Source organism: Trematomus bernacchii, unplaced genomic scaffold (assembly GCF_902827165.1).
Source record: "Trematomus bernacchii unplaced genomic scaffold, fTreBer1.1, whole genome shotgun sequence".
Lineage (NCBI taxonomy): Eukaryota > Metazoa > Chordata > Actinopteri > Perciformes > Nototheniidae > Trematomus > Trematomus bernacchii.
The window spans coordinates 2,139,719-2,159,944 of record NW_022987668.1 but is presented as its reverse complement, the minus strand read 5'-3'; the positions used below and the strand labels follow the sequence as shown (position 1 = coordinate 2,159,944).

The 20,226-nt window shown below is 38.3% G+C and overlaps 1 protein-coding gene across 1 annotated transcript; it reads right to left on the bottom strand.

The window, feature by feature from the left end:
- Window positions 1-379: 379 nt before the first annotated feature.
- Window positions 380-20,226, bottom strand: sult6b1 (sulfotransferase family, cytosolic, 6b, member 1). Its single transcript, XM_034135911.1, is given in 12 exon segments — window positions 380-1,805; window positions 2,777-2,931; window positions 4,583-4,677; window positions 8,128-8,191; window positions 8,193-8,255; window positions 8,810-8,866; window positions 8,868-8,900; window positions 14,586-14,648; window positions 14,650-14,679; window positions 14,681-14,703; window positions 19,885-20,009; window positions 20,011-20,226. Coding segments are annotated over 12 exon segments (891 nt in total). The 5' UTR covers window positions 20,064-20,226; the 3' UTR covers window positions 380-1,675.

Sequence of the window (20,226 nt, the reverse complement as noted above, 5' to 3'; positions counted from 1 at the left end):
ATGTGTTTTTTAAACATTGCATGTAAAACAGGGGTGTCAAACTCAATTTCATCACGGGCCACATCAGCATTATGGTTGCACTCAAAGGGCCAGTTAGGGTTAGACTACATAAAAATACATATATAAATATTGAATATATATAAAATAATGTATTATATTACATTATTTCCTCTGCATTGGATTATTATCGGATAGGGTAATAACTTCCTAATTAACTACGTCTGAAAGCAGAAGTCTAGGGCAAATAATTGCAAGTCTCTTCAGTGAGAATGTCACAATATGATTTTAAAAGAAAAGCCACATTCTGGAAAAACAAAACATTTTTTTGAGAAAAAGGCTAGTTCTAAGAAAAAAGGCATATTTTGACAACAAAAAGTCAAATTTGAGATGCATTGTGGGACATGTAGTTTATGGGCGACGTGCTTCTGTAAATTGCCATGTAACCGTATAATAAACATATTATATTCTTTGCAAGCTCTTGTGGGGCCACAGAAAATGAAGTTGCGGGCCGGATTTGGCCCCCGGGCCTTCAGTTTGACACCCCTGATGTAAAACAACCTGAGAAGTAACATTCATGTGCTCCTGATTTTAGCTGCTGAATACAATCACACCCAGTACATCTGATAATCTCTGGTGTGACTGAATACAAACCTGAATCAGAGCCAACAGGAACGGGCTGAATGTTAAAACAAATACACCTGTAGTTGCACAGACTCACGTTTTTAAAGCATGTCAGAAAACACCATCAGGATTGTATTACCTCGGTCCACTTTCATTGTGTGACAATCATGTTTGTTTTTTAAATTATAACTGCATTTTTAAATGGTATTGCTGTATGTCTCTTTCATTTTTTTATTCTGCGTGCAACACATGTTAAATCCTAAAAGCATTAAGGTGAATCAAAGTGTGTTTCAATACCTTAACACTTCACTATGATAATGTTTTGCTGGATCAAACACTTTTGTAATTCCTTATCTTTAAATTGTCTTATTTGTTTCGTATTGTGCCATTTTTTACTTTTATATAGCTTGTTTTTATTGCTTTGGTATATGAAATGTGCTCCACAGATTAGCATTTCATGTCAATATGAAATACTTGAACACTGCACACACAAACCCCAAACTCTGTTGTTGTTCAGGCGAACTTTCTGATGTTCAAATACATTTTTATGTGTGTAAAAAGCATCTGAATGCGTGTTCATTATTCCCCACAGAAGATATATTTCTTGTATGTTTCCTGTGTCGATGAGCAGTGTGTTTGAGAACTGTTTTTTATTCACAGATTTTTGTGTTTAATGCACAGATTAACTTCAGGTGAACCCAAATGTTGCCGCTCCTAAGGCGTTGCAAGGACTGGTTTCTGGTGGAGAGTAAGATTAGAAAATGTAGACTCTTATTATATAGCGAAGTTAGCTTAGCACAAAGAAAAAGTATCCATAAAACAACAATTTGCTCGTTTTACAGCAGGTTTTGCGCCCGGCTTGTGAGCTGCAAGATTTGAAACTTTTCAACCAAAGTTCACAGATTGGAGTAAATAAAACAACCATTCATAATGCACTTGTTCCCTCTTCTTCTATATGTGTTCCCTCCTTCCTCCCTCGCTCCCTTGCTCCCTTGCTCCCTTGCTCCCTTGCTCCCTTGCTCCTTGCTCCCTTGCTCCCTTGCTCCCTTGCTCCCTACTGGCAGTGGCGTTGGTAGTTGAGTTTGGCTCCCAGCCTGGTTCCTGCCAGCTGTTTGTTGAAGGCGGCGTCCATCTCTCGGCTCTGTTCGGGGGTGAAGTGGTTCTTCCAGTCGCCCACCTCGCCTGCACAGGGACACAAATATCTCACAGTTAAAACCTCTGATTCGACCTATTTCTCATTAATTTGCTAAAAAATAATTAAGAAGTATTCTTTATCTGCAACACGGAAGTTCTCGTATATTAATAGTGGAATATCAGACCTCATTTCGTTGAGCATTTTAATAATTTAAACAGTTGAACATTTGGGGAAATATGCTTATTCACTCTCTGTCTCGAAAAAAACCTCTCATTTGTTTATGTTAAAAAACAAATGATATCATATTTGTATTAATACAAAACTAGTCGAGCGATTCTGCACATTAAGTATTTGCAACCTTAAAGGTAGGGTAGGTAAGAATGGAGAAACCAGCTCGAGTGCGCTAGAATTTGAAAGTACGCAGCCGAAAAAGATCTGCCCCTTCCTTCAGACTTCCTTACAGAGCCCCTCCTCCAACACACACGAACGCGCACATGACCAATGAGGGCACGAGATAAGTTTGTGCACAGATGGAAGGCTGACAGGCAGGTAGGCCATCCAGTTATTTTAGCCGGGCCGACTCAGATGATTGGTCGTGCTTTTTACAGCGCCACAGCTTCCACAGATGACTTTTTTTAATGTATTTATTGTCAAAGCATTTAATGTATTCATTGCTATCGGGATGTTAAGAGCATTCCATGGAATATAACAACAAGTGTTTCTGAAGTGAATTACCTACCCCGCCTTTAAGAAAATGTTGCTGATGTTACTTCGGTACTTTTATTGATGTAACATTTTAAAAACAGGACATTAACTTGTAATTGAGTATTTTTAAGGTTGTTACCATTTTTACTTAAGCAAAGGATCTGAGCTCTTCTTCCTTCACTAATTTATTGAAATGTATTGTAGAAGTTGTGTTCCATAATGGATTTACTAAGTGGGAAGAGGAGGCAACTTTAAGGCCGTCTGTGGCTATTGTTGCTTTATAATGACTGATAAAGAGACAGTATGTAAGGCACCTTTCTGAAGATGACGTCCCTCATAGCCCCATGGGAGTTAGCGGAGCTCTGTTTCATGGCGGAGAAGGTGCTGCCGTCTGAGATCTGAAGCACCTGAGCCTCCGTCAGAGTGTAGCCGAAGAAGGAGGAGATCTGACGGATGCCATCGCTCAGGTCCTGCAGGACAGGAAACACATTACAGGTCACCTATTATGCAAAATCCACTTGTTCATGTCTCTTCTACATCAACATGTGTCCCCTCTGTGTAAAGAGACTCTGAAGGTTTCAGGAACAAAGATTCTCTCTCTTTTTGTCCTGATCCATTTATATAAAAACCTGTCTGAAAATGAGCTGATCAGATTTTGGCCACATTATGATGTCATAACGTTTTTTTGGCTTGTGTAACCATTAGCCAATCACCAACCAAGGTAAACCCCCCCCCCCCCCCCACCTTATCACCTGAATCTCCTCCTATACCCCTTTCACACCGGCGCTTTTCCAGCTCCTGCTGGGAGCTAGAGCCTGAAAAGCGCCGGTTTTTCCTGTTCACACCGCAGCGGCGGCGCGTCATAGCTCCAGAAAGCGGTTCACTTCCAGCTCCAAAAAATTGTCGGTCCAGAGGCAAGAGCTTCGGAGCTATGACGCGGCGTCGCTTACGTCGAGGCGTGCAGGAAAACCTTACTTTGACCATCCGTTCGCTGTTATTGATCATTGTGGAGATACAATGGGCTGCACAGGTTGTCATGTCCGACTATCAGAAGTAGAATCATAATGAAAAATACGCCCGGTAAAATGTGCCTATAGAAAAACGGCTTAGCAAGTAGTCAGTTTAGCTTCGGTTGCTATGCTAACATCACCCATGTTATACCAGAGAAACTTTCATAACAGCGTTGTGATGCCAAACAGCGTCAATTCAGACTGACACACATTCACTTAAGGGGAACTGGGGATATGTATCAGCTGCTTGTGTGACAGTCAGACAGTGAATACTTTAGAGCCGTGTGAGCTAACCCGGAGCTAACGGGAGAATAAAACTCCCGTGGAAGTGCAGCCACTGCAGCGGTCGGTAAATGCCGCTGACACACATTAATAAACAATGAACCACGGCACTCTGGAGAAAAGTATAAGGTTGGAGAAGTCGTTATTTAATTTAATCTGGCTTCGTATGATTAAAAGCAACACGACCCGATGCAGTCCCCGCCCGTTGTTGTTGTGGGAGAAAATCAGCGACGTAAACTGTGACGTCATGACGCAGCAGCGGCAGCTCTCGGCAGTGTGAACAGAGCGGGAGCTGAAAAGGGAAACGGGAGCTGAACCAGAAAAGCTCTCGCGAGGAGCTAGAAAGTGAAAAGCGCCGGTGGTGAAAGCCCGCACTAGAGAACCATTGAGTTCTTTGTAACCAAATCTCTCTCAGAGGGGCGTGGGGAGGGGCTCCTTATTTTCATCTAAAGTAACAGACAGAGAATCAGCACTTTGGAAACAGGGGCTGAAACAGAGGGGATTATGGGATGCTGCAATGATTAGTGTTTCAGCCAATCAGAGACAGGCTCTGTATATATCTGAGACCTATAATATATTGATGAAAATGAGTATAATAGGGGACCTTTAATGAGTGACTCTGCCGCTAACTCAAGTATCTGCAGGCTGGGTTTTTTAATAAATGAAACTGAACGAATGGGCTGCATCCATTGAGGGAAGAAAATCAGTAAGAATTTGCTGGACTGTTTGGAAAGAAAGCATGAAGCAACTATAAGAAAGAACAAGTCAATGTGTTGCATTCAGCAAGTTATAATGTTTCCTTTTTTACATCGATGAGTGTGTGATCTACCTGTTTCAGCTCCTCGTAGGTGACGATCATCACGTTTGGGTCGTCCATCCTCTTCTCCCAGGCCAGAGCGTGGTCAAAGTACGACCCCCAGGCAACTACACACACACACACACACACACACACACACAGACACACTTTTTTTTAGCTGAAGATATTATAACGTTTTGTTCTACGAAAGTTGTATATATGTAAATAAATACCCCACTGGTGAATTTACAAGTGTCTAAGTCTCTTGTTAGTAGGACTGCACCGAACAATTGAAGCTTGATTCGTAACGATTATATAAATCTGAATACTTTATATGTATATTCACTCGGTTTAAACCTGGTATTTCTGCACAGATAAAGATTAGGTTTCACCTTATGGTCTGTTGGTCAATGTTTTCTATCAATCGCTGGTATTACTTTCATAAGGAGAAGAGCGCTTCTTAATCCTTTATCTTAATCCATTATTTTTCCACAGGGAGGACACACACACACACACACACACACACACACACACACACACACACACACACACACACACACACACACACACACACACCACACACACACACACACACACACACACACACAACACATACACACACACACACACAGGCAGGCAGGCAGGCAGGCACGCAGGCACGCACGCACACACGCACGCACGCACGCACACACAAATGAAAAAGCACACGGTAACAAAAAGCCAGACTCAGGGACGATAGAGAATCTGACAGAGCATAAATATAAATACAATTGGGTAAATATTTGACACAGCTGATTGAGTAGGTGTTTTAGGAGTGGAAGCCAAATGACTGGAAGTGTGGCACATGTCAGAGAAACACGTTTGTAATGACCTGTTAGTAACTGGCATTGAGATGACAAAGAAAGTAGAAAGTTTCACCTCTGCACAGCCCTGTGGTGGGCGGTGACAGGGATTTATCGTTTAAGAGCACGGTCATTTTCCAGTGACACAGCATTTCTGCAGCACTCATTATATTTTGTAGTATACACATTTTGCAGGAAATTAGGCTTGCATGTAACTTATTTAATAATAATTTAATAACTAGATTTCATGATTGTGATGTCAATGAATGTCCATATGTTTGACCTTTCTCCTGTAATTGATAACTTTTACATTGCTACTTTTGCCCCCTAGGTTTTTAGACGTTATGTTATCAGTGCATGTTTCTGATAAGCTGCCCTCCTTGCCCTGAGAAGGCGTGAGAAGCATTTGAACTCGTACTTTATGAGTGTTTTGATGCAGTAAACTCAACAGTGGCTCTTTGGATTTAAAAGGCATGCAACAGCTTCCTCAGTGGAACATGCTGAGTCGGCTTTGCACACTTTTTATTAGCTGATATATTAGCTCATAAACACAGCGGGGCTGCAGGACAATAAAGTCAGGATGTGAGAGCACAGAAACACTGCCTGGTGTTAGGAGCAAATGCATTCAATCATCGTATGCTTGGGTTACTAAAAATGTGCCTATTACCTTTTTCATCCCTCAGTATGGTTCAATTTACAGAGGAATTTCTTTAAATTAAAGTTTGCATTGTTTTAAAGTGAGGTTTTATGAGGTACTTATCCAAAGTGTGCGTTTAACCCTCTGCTGTGGACGTGTTTTTAGACACAAATTAGTTTAACTGTACCCTATAATCTGAATATTTCCACCCAATACCTTGCTTGTCAACAGGGTTTGGTTGTGGTAAAAAAGCATTAAGTCAAAAAAGCTACCACCTCTTAAAGCAACTGGTTGGATGCCTGTTTCTGATCTAAAAAGCACCCTAAATGCATTTTTATTGTTATTTTTTCATAATTTTCTTCAGCATCTTTGTTTAAAACCCAGAGCTAACCTACAACTCTTACAAGGAGTCTCAAATGGCAACATATAAATACTAAAAAAATCAACATCCAGACAAAATAAATGATTTAAGATCACGTTTTGGTCACTTTAGCCCAGGGGTGTCAAACTCAAGGCCCGGGGGCCAAATCCGGCCCGCGACTTCATTTTCTGTGGCCCCACAAGAGCTCTGAAAGAATATAATATGTTTATTATACGGTTACATGGCGATTTTTTTTTGTCTGTTTTTTTTGTTCAAATGTCACTTTTTCTCAAATTGTCACTTTTTTTTCTTCAAAATGTCACTTTTTTTTTGTGTTTTCACTTTTTTCCACCAAGAATTTGGCTTTTCTTTTTAAATCATTTGTGACATTCTCACTGAAAAGACTTGCAATTATTTGCCCTAGACTTCTGCTTTCAGACGTAGTTAATTATGAAATTATTACCCTATCAGATATTAATCCAATGCAGAGGCAATAATGTAATATAATGCATTATTTTATATATATTAAATATTTATTAGGGCTGTCAGTCGATTAAAAGATTTAATCGCATGATAGTCCATAGTTAATCGCGATTAATCGCAAATTAATCGCACATTTTTATCTGTTTCTAAATGTACCTTAGAGGGATATTTTTCAAGTTTTTAATACTCTTATCAACATATGAGTGGACAAATATGCTTTATATGTTTGTTTATTATCATTTGAAACAATGACAATATTCTCATGAATATTAAACACAACAACCTGAACATTACAAATATTCGCCTCAATTCAACCTGGAACCTCTCTCATACAATAATACTGTGTGTGGTGTGTGTGTGTGTGTGTGTGTGTGTGTGTGGTGTGTGTGTGTGTGTGTGGTGTGTGTGTGAGAGTGTGTGTGGTGTTGTGTGAGTGAGAGAGAATGTGGAGACACTGTGATTGATCGTTGGAGCTATGTGCCGCTCAAGGCATATATGCTCGAACGTGTGCTGCCTGGACGCTGCAATCATGTAGCGCGTACTATCCCGTGCTGAGTGCGCTGACTTTTCGTACAATGTCCCACTGTTCTGGCTACCTGCATAGAAGTCAAGTGCTCGGCGCAGTTGTCGGCGAAATGTCATTGAAACAGCTCCTTATATCCGTTAGCGCAGCTAGCTAGCACCAGATGCTAACAACAACAACACGTAAGGTGTGCCTCGCTCGCGCGAGTCGCGCCACACATACACACTCCCTCCCGGTCCTCCCGATTGCCAGTCCAAGCCTGCCGGTGAGCGTGGAAGTGTGGTCTGCCACAAGTGGGCGGCAGGAGCGGGGCTGTCAGCATCAGCTTGTAGATGGTGTTTTTAAACTCGATGCGCTCTGAAACTACGGTGCGGCCGAGGACAAAAAATACACATGCGTTAATCGCGTTAAAATAATTAGTGGCGTTAATTTTTTTTTGCGTTAACGCGTTATTAACGCGTTAACTTGACAGCCCTAATATTTATATATGTATTTTTATATAGTCTTAAAGTTACAACTGGCTCTTTGAGTGCAACCATAATGCTGATGTGGCCCGTGATGAAATTGAGTTTGACACCCCTGTGTATAATGTTTAAAAAACACATTTAACATTTGAATTATTGTCAAACTGGCATGTGGTCTAATTCATTATAAGTAGGAGTGCTTGTTCAGCAAATGATTATCTATAAATGTTTTTCTTATCGTGATAAAGTCATGCATGTGTTTTCTCACCGTCTCCGCTCATGAAGTTGGAGAAGAAGGAGTCCCAGGACGACTCTGAGGGCAGCACCGGGTTTGTTGTTGGAGAAATGATAAAACGAGACCAGCGTGTCTTTAGGGTTCCTGAAGATCACCAGTATCTGTGACACACACAACACCATTTAAAACAAACATTTTAGCTAATTAAACTGGAATCTATTTATAATAATTCAATGAAAAAGGGGGAAATAAATCAATCATGATGTCAAAAAGGAATTGAAAAGGATAGTAATGATTGATTTTCTTCCATCTTTGTGATATTTCTAAAAAGGCAAAAACAGTGATTTTGATTATATTCTATTTTCTATTGTAATAGTCACTACTGTCATACGTTTTATTTCATTCAAACTCAATCAAGCTGTGTCCACTTTTGGAAAGAATCATAACTATCCAAAAGATAATTATAAAACAGAACCTTTTGTGACTTCAAAATAAATAGATTTTGTATTTTAAGTTAATTAATTGCAAGAAGGATAACATAATGAAGAATAGCGATTTATTTTGAAAGCCACTTCTACATCCATCACGTCTTCATGTGTTTCCCATTTGAGGATTGGGTTAGGTAAGTAACCTCTCTCTCTTTCACTGTTTTGTTTTAGAAGATTCTATTTCTCTTCTAAATGAAACGTGTGCCTGCAGACTTTTTAAAACTTACTTTAGTTTTCTTTTCATTGAAGGAGGCGGGGATGTTGTCGGGATGAAGGTGAGTCCCCCAGAAACCTCCGAGAGGGAGTCTCCTCCACCTCCTGAGGACAAGAGCGGGACAAAAACATTATTACATACTTACAAAAACACCTTTAATATACATACTGGGGACACAGAATGAGATATCATTTGAAATGCATCTAAGTACAAAAAAGTACATTTACTAAAGTTCTCTAGTTAAAGTGACATTTGAGGTACACTTTGACTTATCTTGAGTATTTTTTTCATCCTTTATGAAGCTTTATACTTCTCCTCCATTACATTTTGGAGACAACTATTGTAGTACTTTTTACTTTACTACATGTATCCAACTTCTTAAGGTTCTAGCTAGTTCAATAATAATAATGTATAATATTTGGTTATAAATAAAGCTATCCAGCGGTATTCAAATAAACCCCACCTTTACCGAGCTGAACATTGAAGTGATGAACACATGAATGCATCAATAACTATAACACAATCCTTTAAAACTTAACTTAACTCATTATGAGTACTTTTACTTTTGGTACTTCAAGTATATTTTGATGCTAATACTTTTGTCCTTTTACTTTTGTTAGATTTTGAATACAGGACTTTTCCATTGTTAGTATTTTCCAATAACGTGTCGCTAATACAACATCTGAGTACGTCTGCCATGACTGGTCCACTTGTCATTTTCCTTCAATAGGGCCAGGCCTAAAATGACTCGAATAAAGAATGAATCACTGATCTTTGTAAAATATTTGGTTAAATCTGGGTAAATATTCTCTTTGTTCGAGGTTAAGGGAAGATTAAGAAAGAAATATTTACTGATGGTGGGAAACAGGATTCAAACAAAGGTTGTCAGAGTCCCACCCTTTTTATTGTTAATTGACCCTTAACATGCAACCAAAAGTCACGCAATATTACGTCCTTGCAGTTTTAGAAACTGTTAACTATAGTTTTAATAATTTAACTGTCATTTATATGCATGTATGTTCATCTCTTATAAATGAAAGTCTATCATTCTGCAATTTCTAACCTGTGTAAAGTACCCCTCGACCATCATTGTGACTTATTTGTGTTTAAAAAGAAATATCCATCTACAACATTTGTATAGCAACAGCTTTCCTGGGTAAAGCAGTACATACATATCCAGTTTACTGACATGTTACTTGCAGTACATATATATCTAGTTTACTGACATGTTACTACAGTACATATATATCCAGTTTACTGACATGTTACTACAGTACATATATATCCAGTTTACTGACATGTTACTGCAGTACATATATATCCAGTTTACTGACATTTACTGCAGTACATATATATCCAGTTTACTGGACATGTTACTGCAGTACATATATATCTAGTTTACTGACAATGTTACTACAGTACATATATATCTAGTTTACTGACATGTTACTGCAAGTACATATATATCCAGTTTACTGACATGTTACTGCAGTACATATATATCTTAGTTTACTGACATGTTACTACAGTACATATATTCCATTTTACTGACATGTTACTACAGTACATATATATCCAGTTTACTGACATGTTACTACAGTACATATATATCCAGTTTACTGACATGTAACTGAAGTACATATATATCTAGTTTACTGACATGTTACTACAGTACATATATATCTAGTTTACTGACATGTTACTGCAGTACATATATATCCAGTTTACTGACATGTTACTGCAGTACATATATATCTAGTTTACTGACATGTTACTACTAGTAACATATATATCTAGTTTTACTGACATGTTACTACAGTACATATATATCTAGTTTACTGACATGTTACTACAGTACATATATATCCGTTTACTGACATGTTACTGCAGTACATATATATCTAGTTTACTGACATGTTACTGCAGTACATATATATCCAGTTTACTGACATGTTACTGCAGTACATATATATCTAGTTTACTGACATGTTACTACAGTACATATATATCCAGTTTACTGACATGTTACTACAGTACATATATATCTAGTTTACTGACATGTTACTACAGTAAATATATATCCAGTTTACTGACATGTTACTGCAGTACATATATTCCAGTTTACTGACATGTTACTACAGTACATATATATCTCTAGTTTTACTGACATGTTACTGCAGTACATATAATATCTAGTTACTGACATGTTTACTACAGTACATATATATCTAGTTACTGACATGTTACTACAGTACATATATATCTAGTTTTACTGACATGTGATTGCAGTACATATATATCTAGTTTACTGACATGTTACTACAGTACATATATCCAGTTTACTGACATGTTACTACAGTACATATATATCCAGGTTACTGACATGTTACTACAGTACATATATATCTAGTTTACTGACATGTTCTACAAGTACATATATATCTAGTTTACTGACATGTTACTACAGTACATATATATCCAGTTACTGACATGTTACTACAGTACATTATATCTAGTTACTGACATGTTACTACAGTACATATATATATAGTTTTACTGACATGTTACTACAGTACATATATAATCCAGTTTAATGACATGTTACTGCAGTACATATATATCTGTTTACTGACATGTAACTACAGTACATATATATCTAGTTTACCTGACATGTTACTACAGTACATATATATATAGTTTACTGACATGTTACTACAGTACATATATATCTAGTTTTACTGACATGTTACTACAGTACATATATATCCAGTTTAAGACATGTTACTACAGTACAGATATATCTAGTTTACTGACATGTTACTACAGTACATATATATCCAGTTTAATGACATGTTACTACAGTACATATATATCTAGTTTTACTGACATGTTTGCTGCAGTACATATATTCCAGTTTACTGACATGTAATCTAACATCTTGATCAGAGAGTTTTCCCTCATGGTCCCAATCACCCTCTGTTCGGGTGATTGGGGATCTGCCTTTCCTTTCACACGCCCTGCGAACCTGGAATGAGGCTGCCAGGCGTATTTAACTTAGAACCTTTAACCTGTTTTTACATGTAACATTTTACAGAATATTATTGCTCTTAAATTCCTCTGGCTTCTGTATGTTTTAACTTTAAAATTAACACACATCAAAGGTAATAATTCCTTATAAATAAATAATTATAATTCAATAATATTAGATAATATAGCCTGTTTTATTATGAAATGGGCCATTGCTAATTATTTTAATTCAGTAAGATTTTGAAAGCAGGACTTTGCTCTTATACTTCAGTATAAAAAGACTCTGTTATAAGCAGAGTATTTGTCCAATGCTGTATTTTTGTATGTTTATTGTTGTTAAAATACTTGTAGACAGAACGTAACGTAGCCATTCCCGTACAACTAACTGCTTCCACATGTTATGCTTTAAGGAAAATGCAGATTACTGGAGCAATTTCAGACACATGGTCGTGGTATTTGGTCTTGTTCAGGTTACAAAAAACAGTTTAGCTGATTTTTTGTTCTCAAACTCTGAGGTAATACTAGAAAGACAAATGAGGGAGTGTAAAGTCAATCTTCTCATGTAGCTCGCGCACAGAAAGACTATATGTTCCTTGATTACTTAATTATACATCAGCAAAAACACACACACACACACACACACACACACACACACACACACACACACACACACACACACACACACACACACACACACACACACACACCACACACACACACACACACACACACACACAACACACACCACACACACACACACACACACACCACACACACACACCACACACACATCACACACACACACACACCACACACACACACACACCACACACACACACACAACACACACACACACACACACACAACACACACACACACACACACACACACACACACACACACACACACACACACACACACACACACACACACACACACACACACACGTTTCTGATTGAACATTTGAAAGGTTTCCAAGATTCCTTTTAAACATCAGCATTTGTGTTTGAATCCTCTGTTTAGTCCATTGTATCTGTCTCTGATTAAAGGCAGAAATATAATGTAGACATTTTCTGACTTTAACAATCCACAGATTTTACTTTTAAACACCCACAGGCCGACGCCCTGAACATGTGTTTACTTAATTACTAATGAGGTTTGGTTTGTGTTTGTGGAAGAAGAAAGGATTATAATAAAGGAGTGCAATATTAAACACACACTAAGGGTAGGCGCTATTTACACAACCTGCAGCGTGTCTGTTTAAACTTGTATTGTGGTCACAAAATTATTAAAGATTAATATAAATGCACATAAGGCGCTTTCACACCGCAGTACTTTTCCCACAAAGGTTCATGAGAACTTAGTTCATGAGAACTCTTTAGTTCTCATGAACTTAGTACAGATCGCGTTCACACCGGAATAAGTCCCTGGGGGAGGATTAGGCAAATGAAGCCGCTGACGTCACTTCTTCTTCTTCTGCTTTGGGTTTACTGGCAGGGCCGCAAACAACTTCACGGCGTATACTGCCACCCGAAGTCCCCGGCCGGAAGTCCCCGGAGTTTGGGGACTGGCTTCAGTAGAAGCTTGCTGGGACTCCCAGCAGCTTCTACTGAAACCTTCAGAGTAAATCGCCAGAACGCCGACACCTTCCTCATCTCCACCGCTCCCATGTTTTCTTTTGTGTTGCCATAAGTTAGTCTCTCTGAGTTTGTGTGCGCTGGGCTAATGCTAATGCTAATAATGCTAATGCGAGGATAATAAAATGGCGGCAATCACAAAACTTTTTGGGAGTTTTACGGGGCGTGGTTTGCAATCCGCCCAGCCAATCAGACATAGGAACCTTTTTCTCCCACGAAAGTCCCTGCTCTCTAGCAGGGACGAAAAAGGGGGTAAAAAGGTTCTAATGAACTAATTTTAGTTTCGGATTTTTTTGTTGTGAACGCAACATTTCGGAACTATATCGGAACTAAAGTGGGAAAAGTACTGTGGTGTGAACGCGCCTATAGTCCCTTGATCCTCCTTAGAAACAGTCTGTTTCTCCTTAGCAACGGTCCTGTTAGCAAGAATGACTGTAACAACCTATGGACTTTGACCAATCAGAATTGAGTATTCAACTAAACTGTATCACCAAGCAAAAAGCAATTATTAGGAAATCGCTGAATACAGGCTGGTTATTTGAACCCCAACATTGCTTCAAAAATATATTTAAAAAAAAACCACCTAACAAAACCACCTTTAATACTATTATAGTGGGAAGAACGCATCTGAAAACCATAATAGAGAGGTTTAATCTGGGCTGTTATCACATACAGCTCTCTGTATAACGTCTGATAGTGGAGACTCCCAGAAAACACAGACAGACTTTATCTCCTCTCTCTGCACGAGTCTAAAACATAAAGTTTAAACACAATCTTCCTGCTGCTGCATTAAAAGTACTACCACTATAAATATAATATATAGATACCCTGTTGCAAGTAAAACTTCTACATTGAAAATGTTCCTCCAGTAAAAGTGTTATCAGGAGTTACAAATGTCCCAGGCTAAAGTACAGAATACATATCTCTCAACATTATAACTAATATTTTTTCAGCTGACATTTTATAAACTTTGAAAAAATCGTGATTAGTTTAGTAAACTGCCAGCTGTCAGAAACATGTTGTGGAGTGAAAGTAGAACTTGGCATGAGAAAATAATAATCAAATTAACACATACAAACACCCCCCCCCCACACACACACAACACACACACACACACACACATACCTTTAAGATTTCTGGTCCAAAAAACTCCATCAGCGGCGGCATCCTGACTTCCGTTATCACCACCCCCCGTGGCCTCCGCGATAATCTTCATCAACCACCCCCACCATCCAGTTTAAACCTACACACACACAACACACACACACAGTTTACATCAGTAGCAAACATAATAAACAAACCAGAAACTCCTGCGTCCTGCAAGGTAAAATGGCTGTTTTTGTGAATTTGAAGTAAAGAAAGTTTAAAGGTGGATAAAACATTCTTAATATAGCTTACACTTCAACGGATATTGATTTTTAAAGGTGTCCTTAAATACATCCACATCTACTAATACACTAAAGAAGAATTTCATACACCACGTGTTTCATTATAATATGAACAGTAGCTTTTCTGTAATCTTTGCTGACACACTAACAAATAAAACCCAATAATTTGCATTATGGCGCTCAAAGAGCTGACTTTGAGGAAAAAAAACAAGTTTAATTCAGTAGTCTGAATCAGTTAAAGTCCAAAAAGGTTTAAAGTAGAGGTATTTCATGTCTTTGTTATCTGGTTGTGACAGAAAGTGGTGATAAAACACGCTTTTTAGAGCCACATGGTGCAGAATGAGAAAGCAGTGAAAAATATAACAGGCCTATAAACGACAGCAGCGCGTAAATATGACCGGTGGGAGGCGAGGTAAATCCTCCTCTATCTGCCCGCCGTATATTAGCGAGACATCAGGAAGCCATTATCTGCCTGCGTAATTTAAATGCCTGTAGCAGCATCAAAAGGGGACACATAAAAAGAGCCGATGATAGCCGCTCTCCCCGTGCGGGCCCCAGACCAAATGGGCCCCTATAAATGCATGTGTGATTAGTGTGTGTTCAATCTAACATTCCCCAAACGCGATTAACTCATCTGTCTTCGTGTCGTTAGTGTGCAAAAAAATGTCTCTCGAAATGTCTCGTGTGTTGAAAGAAAACACGTCACATTCCTGGAAGGCAGCGCAGCGACAGCGGGAATGTGACGACGCTTTTCTTCTGTGAGCACTTTGTGACTTCAGGAGAAGGAGATAAATGAGGTGCTTTTAAATCTCAATACATCATCGGCACATTCACTCAGGTGTGTGTAGATACACCGCAGAACCCACAGTTCCTGCAGAGAAACATGAAGTGACTTTTTAGAGGTTAAAGGTAGGGTAGGTAAGAATGGAGAAACCAGCTCGAGTGCGGCTAGAAATTTGAAAGTACACAGCCGGAAAGAAATCTGCCCCTTCCTTCAGACTTCCTTACAGAGCCCCTCCTCCAACACACACAAACGCGCACATGACCAATGAGGGCACGAGATAAGTTTGTGCACAGATGGAAGGCTGACAGGCAGGTAGGCCATCCAGTTATTTTAGCAGGGGCCGGCTCAGATGATTGGTCGTGCTTTTTACAGCGCCACGGGCTTCCACAGATGAACATTTTTTTTAATGTATTTATTGTCAAAGTATTTAATGTATTCATTGCTATCGGGATGTTAAGAGCATTCCATGGAATATAACAAAAAGTGTTTCTGAAGTGAAATTACCTACCCCACCTTTAAAGGGCAGGAAGTCGTTACATTTCATTCTTCAATATAATCCTTTATTTGAAACCATGTCGGTTTGCACAGACAAGGAATTTGCTTTGGTGTAATGGTGCATACATAAAACACAGTAAAGAGAAATACGAAATGAATTAGAGCAGATATAGAAATACTATAAAAACTACTGTAGAAACTACTTTATAATTAAAAATAAAAACAAATGTTTGCAAGAAAAATTAATATAAATACGGGAATAAGAATATGACACCTTACAGTTAAAAAACATAGAGAAATGTGTGAAGTACATCTGATTTAAAAGCATCTTTTAGTGCTAGGAAAACTGGGATATACAGTAGTGACATTTTACTTTCAATTTGTATTACTTCTCTTGGTGACACATTGAATGTTTTCTGTTTTCATCCGACAAAGCGTAAAAACATACATTTTCTGTTTAATCAGGATATAATGTGGACGATTATTTCTTGATAGGCTGCAGTGATTTTACAGAAAGGCATGAAACAGAAACAGGAAATGAGGCGTATGGGCGCAGTGGAATTAGTGTGTTGGTGTTCGGATCAGGGGGTCACAGGTTCAAACCCCACTGCAGTCAGCATGTCGTTGTGTCCCTGAGACACTTCAACCCAAATTGCTTCTGTGGGGATTGCCCACAGTGTTGAGTATGTAAGTCGCTTTGGATAAAAGCCTCTAACAAGTGAAAATCCAAAATCCAAAATCCAAAAGGTGACGAAAGTTACATGACATTACATATGTAATGTAATGTAACTTTCGTCACCTTTTGGATTTCTTCGGGTTCATGTTCTTGCATGTTTTGCAACGAGTGCATTTTTTCCATTTTTAAAAGGGTTGTAAAACTAAACTTGGATCATCCCCTTGGCGATCATGAAATGAAATGCTCTTTTTACCATCATTTTATTATTTATTCTCTATAATCCATTCCACATGTTGTCTTTTCTTTTTCTGTATGTTGCTTTTAATTAATTAAAGTTGTTTTGAATTGAAAATCAGCTTGCATAGACATGAAACTTGTTGCAACTTTTATTCACTTTGACTTTTAAACCATACTAACACATGGTGATAGACTTTAAAGGTATACAATAAAGATTGACTGTACTTGTCTCATTGTAGACATCATAAATCAGGTATATAAAACCTGCAGCCTAATCTCTGAAATGGTCTGGTGTCCTTTAGCGTTGAGCTATTATGCCCCGACAATCTGGAACAAACTGCCCGAATCGTGCACGTCCGCTGAAACACTTCCTATTTTCAAATCCAGACTAAAACATATCTATTTGCCGCTGCTTTTAATTGAGCTGTTCATACTCACACTGCAGTATGCCTGTTATTCATGTATTCTGTACCTGCTGTGTTGATTTATTTATTTCATTATCTTTGCTTTTTTATGCCTGTTTTTAATGCCATTTAATAATGTGTTTATGCTGTATTTATTCTTAAATGTCTTTTGTTTGAATTGTCGCGTGCTGAAAGGTGCTATATCAATAAAATGTGGCCTTGCCTCCTTGAATGCACCAACAAGTGTTTCTAAAACAGTCCCAGCTGTCCACTGCCACGAGACACATGCCACGCTAACTCAATTTACAAGTTGATTTTAATTTCAATTATACGGTGGCCAACAACGGCAAAATATTTCCATTGGGAGAAATGTGCTGCAGACTCAAATTTAGAAAATCCAAAACAATACATGCTATGGAAACTGCTGTGAAGAAACATGCAAGAACAAAACAGACAGATTTATAGCAAGAAAGTCAACTCATAAATCTTTTATAAAGGCCAAATGTACTTCCCTTTATAAAACAAACACTCTCTTGGAAAGTCTACTTCTTTGGTTCTTAAATCAAGCGCTCCCGCTCTCCGAGGCCTGGAGACTTTCAGTTATATGAGTTCTATTTCAGTGTTTGTAACATTGCTAAATAAAATGTTAACATGTTTGCTGTTAGTGTTTTTCTTTTGACTTTCTGCAGCACAGTTTTCATTTATAGTATTTAAGGGGGGATGTGTTTTTTATTTGACTTCGCCACTGAAGCACAATTTCTCCTTAAGAATGTATTCGGGGTTTGCAAGCTTATTTGTCCTTGTGGTTGCCAATAACATGAGGAGGGACATCCGAGCAGCTTCCGAGGTACAAGGGGATTTATGGGGGTGAAAATCCGTAAGAATCACAGCTTCACTACTTTTCTCTGCACACTAAAACGGCCCCTGACGGTTTTTCCCTGTTCATCTTGTTTGGTGAGATTAGGTACAACTCATCAACTCAAGCGGTAAATTAGGAAACACAGGACTTTTTTCCTTTTAAACCACCGAAGAACCTATAAGCTTCCTGTTGCTCTCGACATTACACAACAGTCCTATTTCCTTAAGTAAAAAAACTGCTTTGATCACTGCTTTGATTTTGTTGTGGCAACCGCACACTGACACAACCCCCACTAAAACAGTTTTTAATGATCTGTTTATTTGCAGATTAAACAAAGGGGTTTATCATTCATCAGAGAGCGTTCTAGTCTGCTTCTAGTCTTTATGCTATGATAACTGCATCCTGACCGACATGAAGTTTAAATCTAGCTGATCTAATAAATGTATTTACCAAGAATGTTGAATTACATTTTCAAAGCACAGTTCATTATACATTTAAATACCTAAATAATGTACTTGCAAAAATCAAAAAGACTCTCACCACTCTATGGTTTGACTTGGATATAAGTGGATAGAGATTAGTAAGAATTCATCAATGAGCCAATGAGAGAACTTCACCCAAATTAGTCCAGTTTTTTTTTTCCTGAATTACAAAACCTAATTGTCTTGACGTCATGGAGTAAAAGAGAAATCTGGAATCCCCTTGTAAACATTGGCTTTATACAATGTTCAAAATTTGTACTAAAATGATCACACATGCATATCTAAACTAACATTTCAGAAAGGTTACAATACATAAAATAATTGTGTTAATGTAAGTTACAAAATGGGGAGGTTTTCATGGTGATACACTGTATATTAGTTACATTTGTTACCCTATTCACCTGTAATGTGTACAAAATGTTGCATTTTACAATAATACCTTTAAAGGCCGTTTAAAAGTGTTTTCTCCTCTCTCAGCAGAAGTCCTCCACGGTAACACTGCACTCACCAAACCTTTCAGTGTAATTCCTCTCTATATTCTGAAGCTTTTAACAACGGGCGTTGTTCACATGTCATTCAAAGCCTGATTATAGAGCTTTTTACTACAAACAACGGGCTGAAAATGCATGTTTCATGGCTCATGACAGTATATTCTGAATTATTCTGATTCATAGAGTAATATGAAGACATATCCAAAACTGTAAACAGGTTGGAGTCATTTGGACAAAACAAACAAGAACTTTGAACACGGCTTTATCCAATGTTCACATTTCTATTCAGGAATTGTATGCAAATGAGCACAATTTTAACAACAAAATGGTGCATTTGTATATTTAAAACATAAGATTTCAGAAGACTTGTCATACAAAACATATTTCTCTCAATGTAATGAATAAACTAGGGAAGTTTCCTAACGATATATATTAATAATGTGTTCCATACATTACATTTAGCTGACGCTTTTATCCAAAGCGACTTACAATAAGTGCATTCGACCAAGAAGATACAAACTAGAAGAAAAACACAATCATATAAGTACATCAGGTTTCATAGAGCCAAAACAAAATGTTCCCCCCTATTCCCTTGTAGAGTCACTCACCACATTGGGGGTATGCCACCAGCACGATGTCCTCCTCTCGGCCCTTGAAGTTCTCCAGAGCCTTGAGGTTCTCCTCGGGGGAGAGAAGCTGCGGGTACAGCACCCCTTGTATCTGTACAGCTTCTCTCATCGCTCACGTCCTTTGCCCTCTGCAGACTGGACTGCACGTTGGTGTTCATCCCGATTCAGTACACTGTGGAAAATAATCAATTAACTTCAAAAAATAACCCACAAAAGAAAAAAGCAGGAAAAGAAGGAGAAAACGCTGATTTCTGTGCAGCTCAGCGTCCATCTACAGCTGCCCTGCGAGCAAGTAACAGAGAGAGGAAGGGTGTGTGTGTG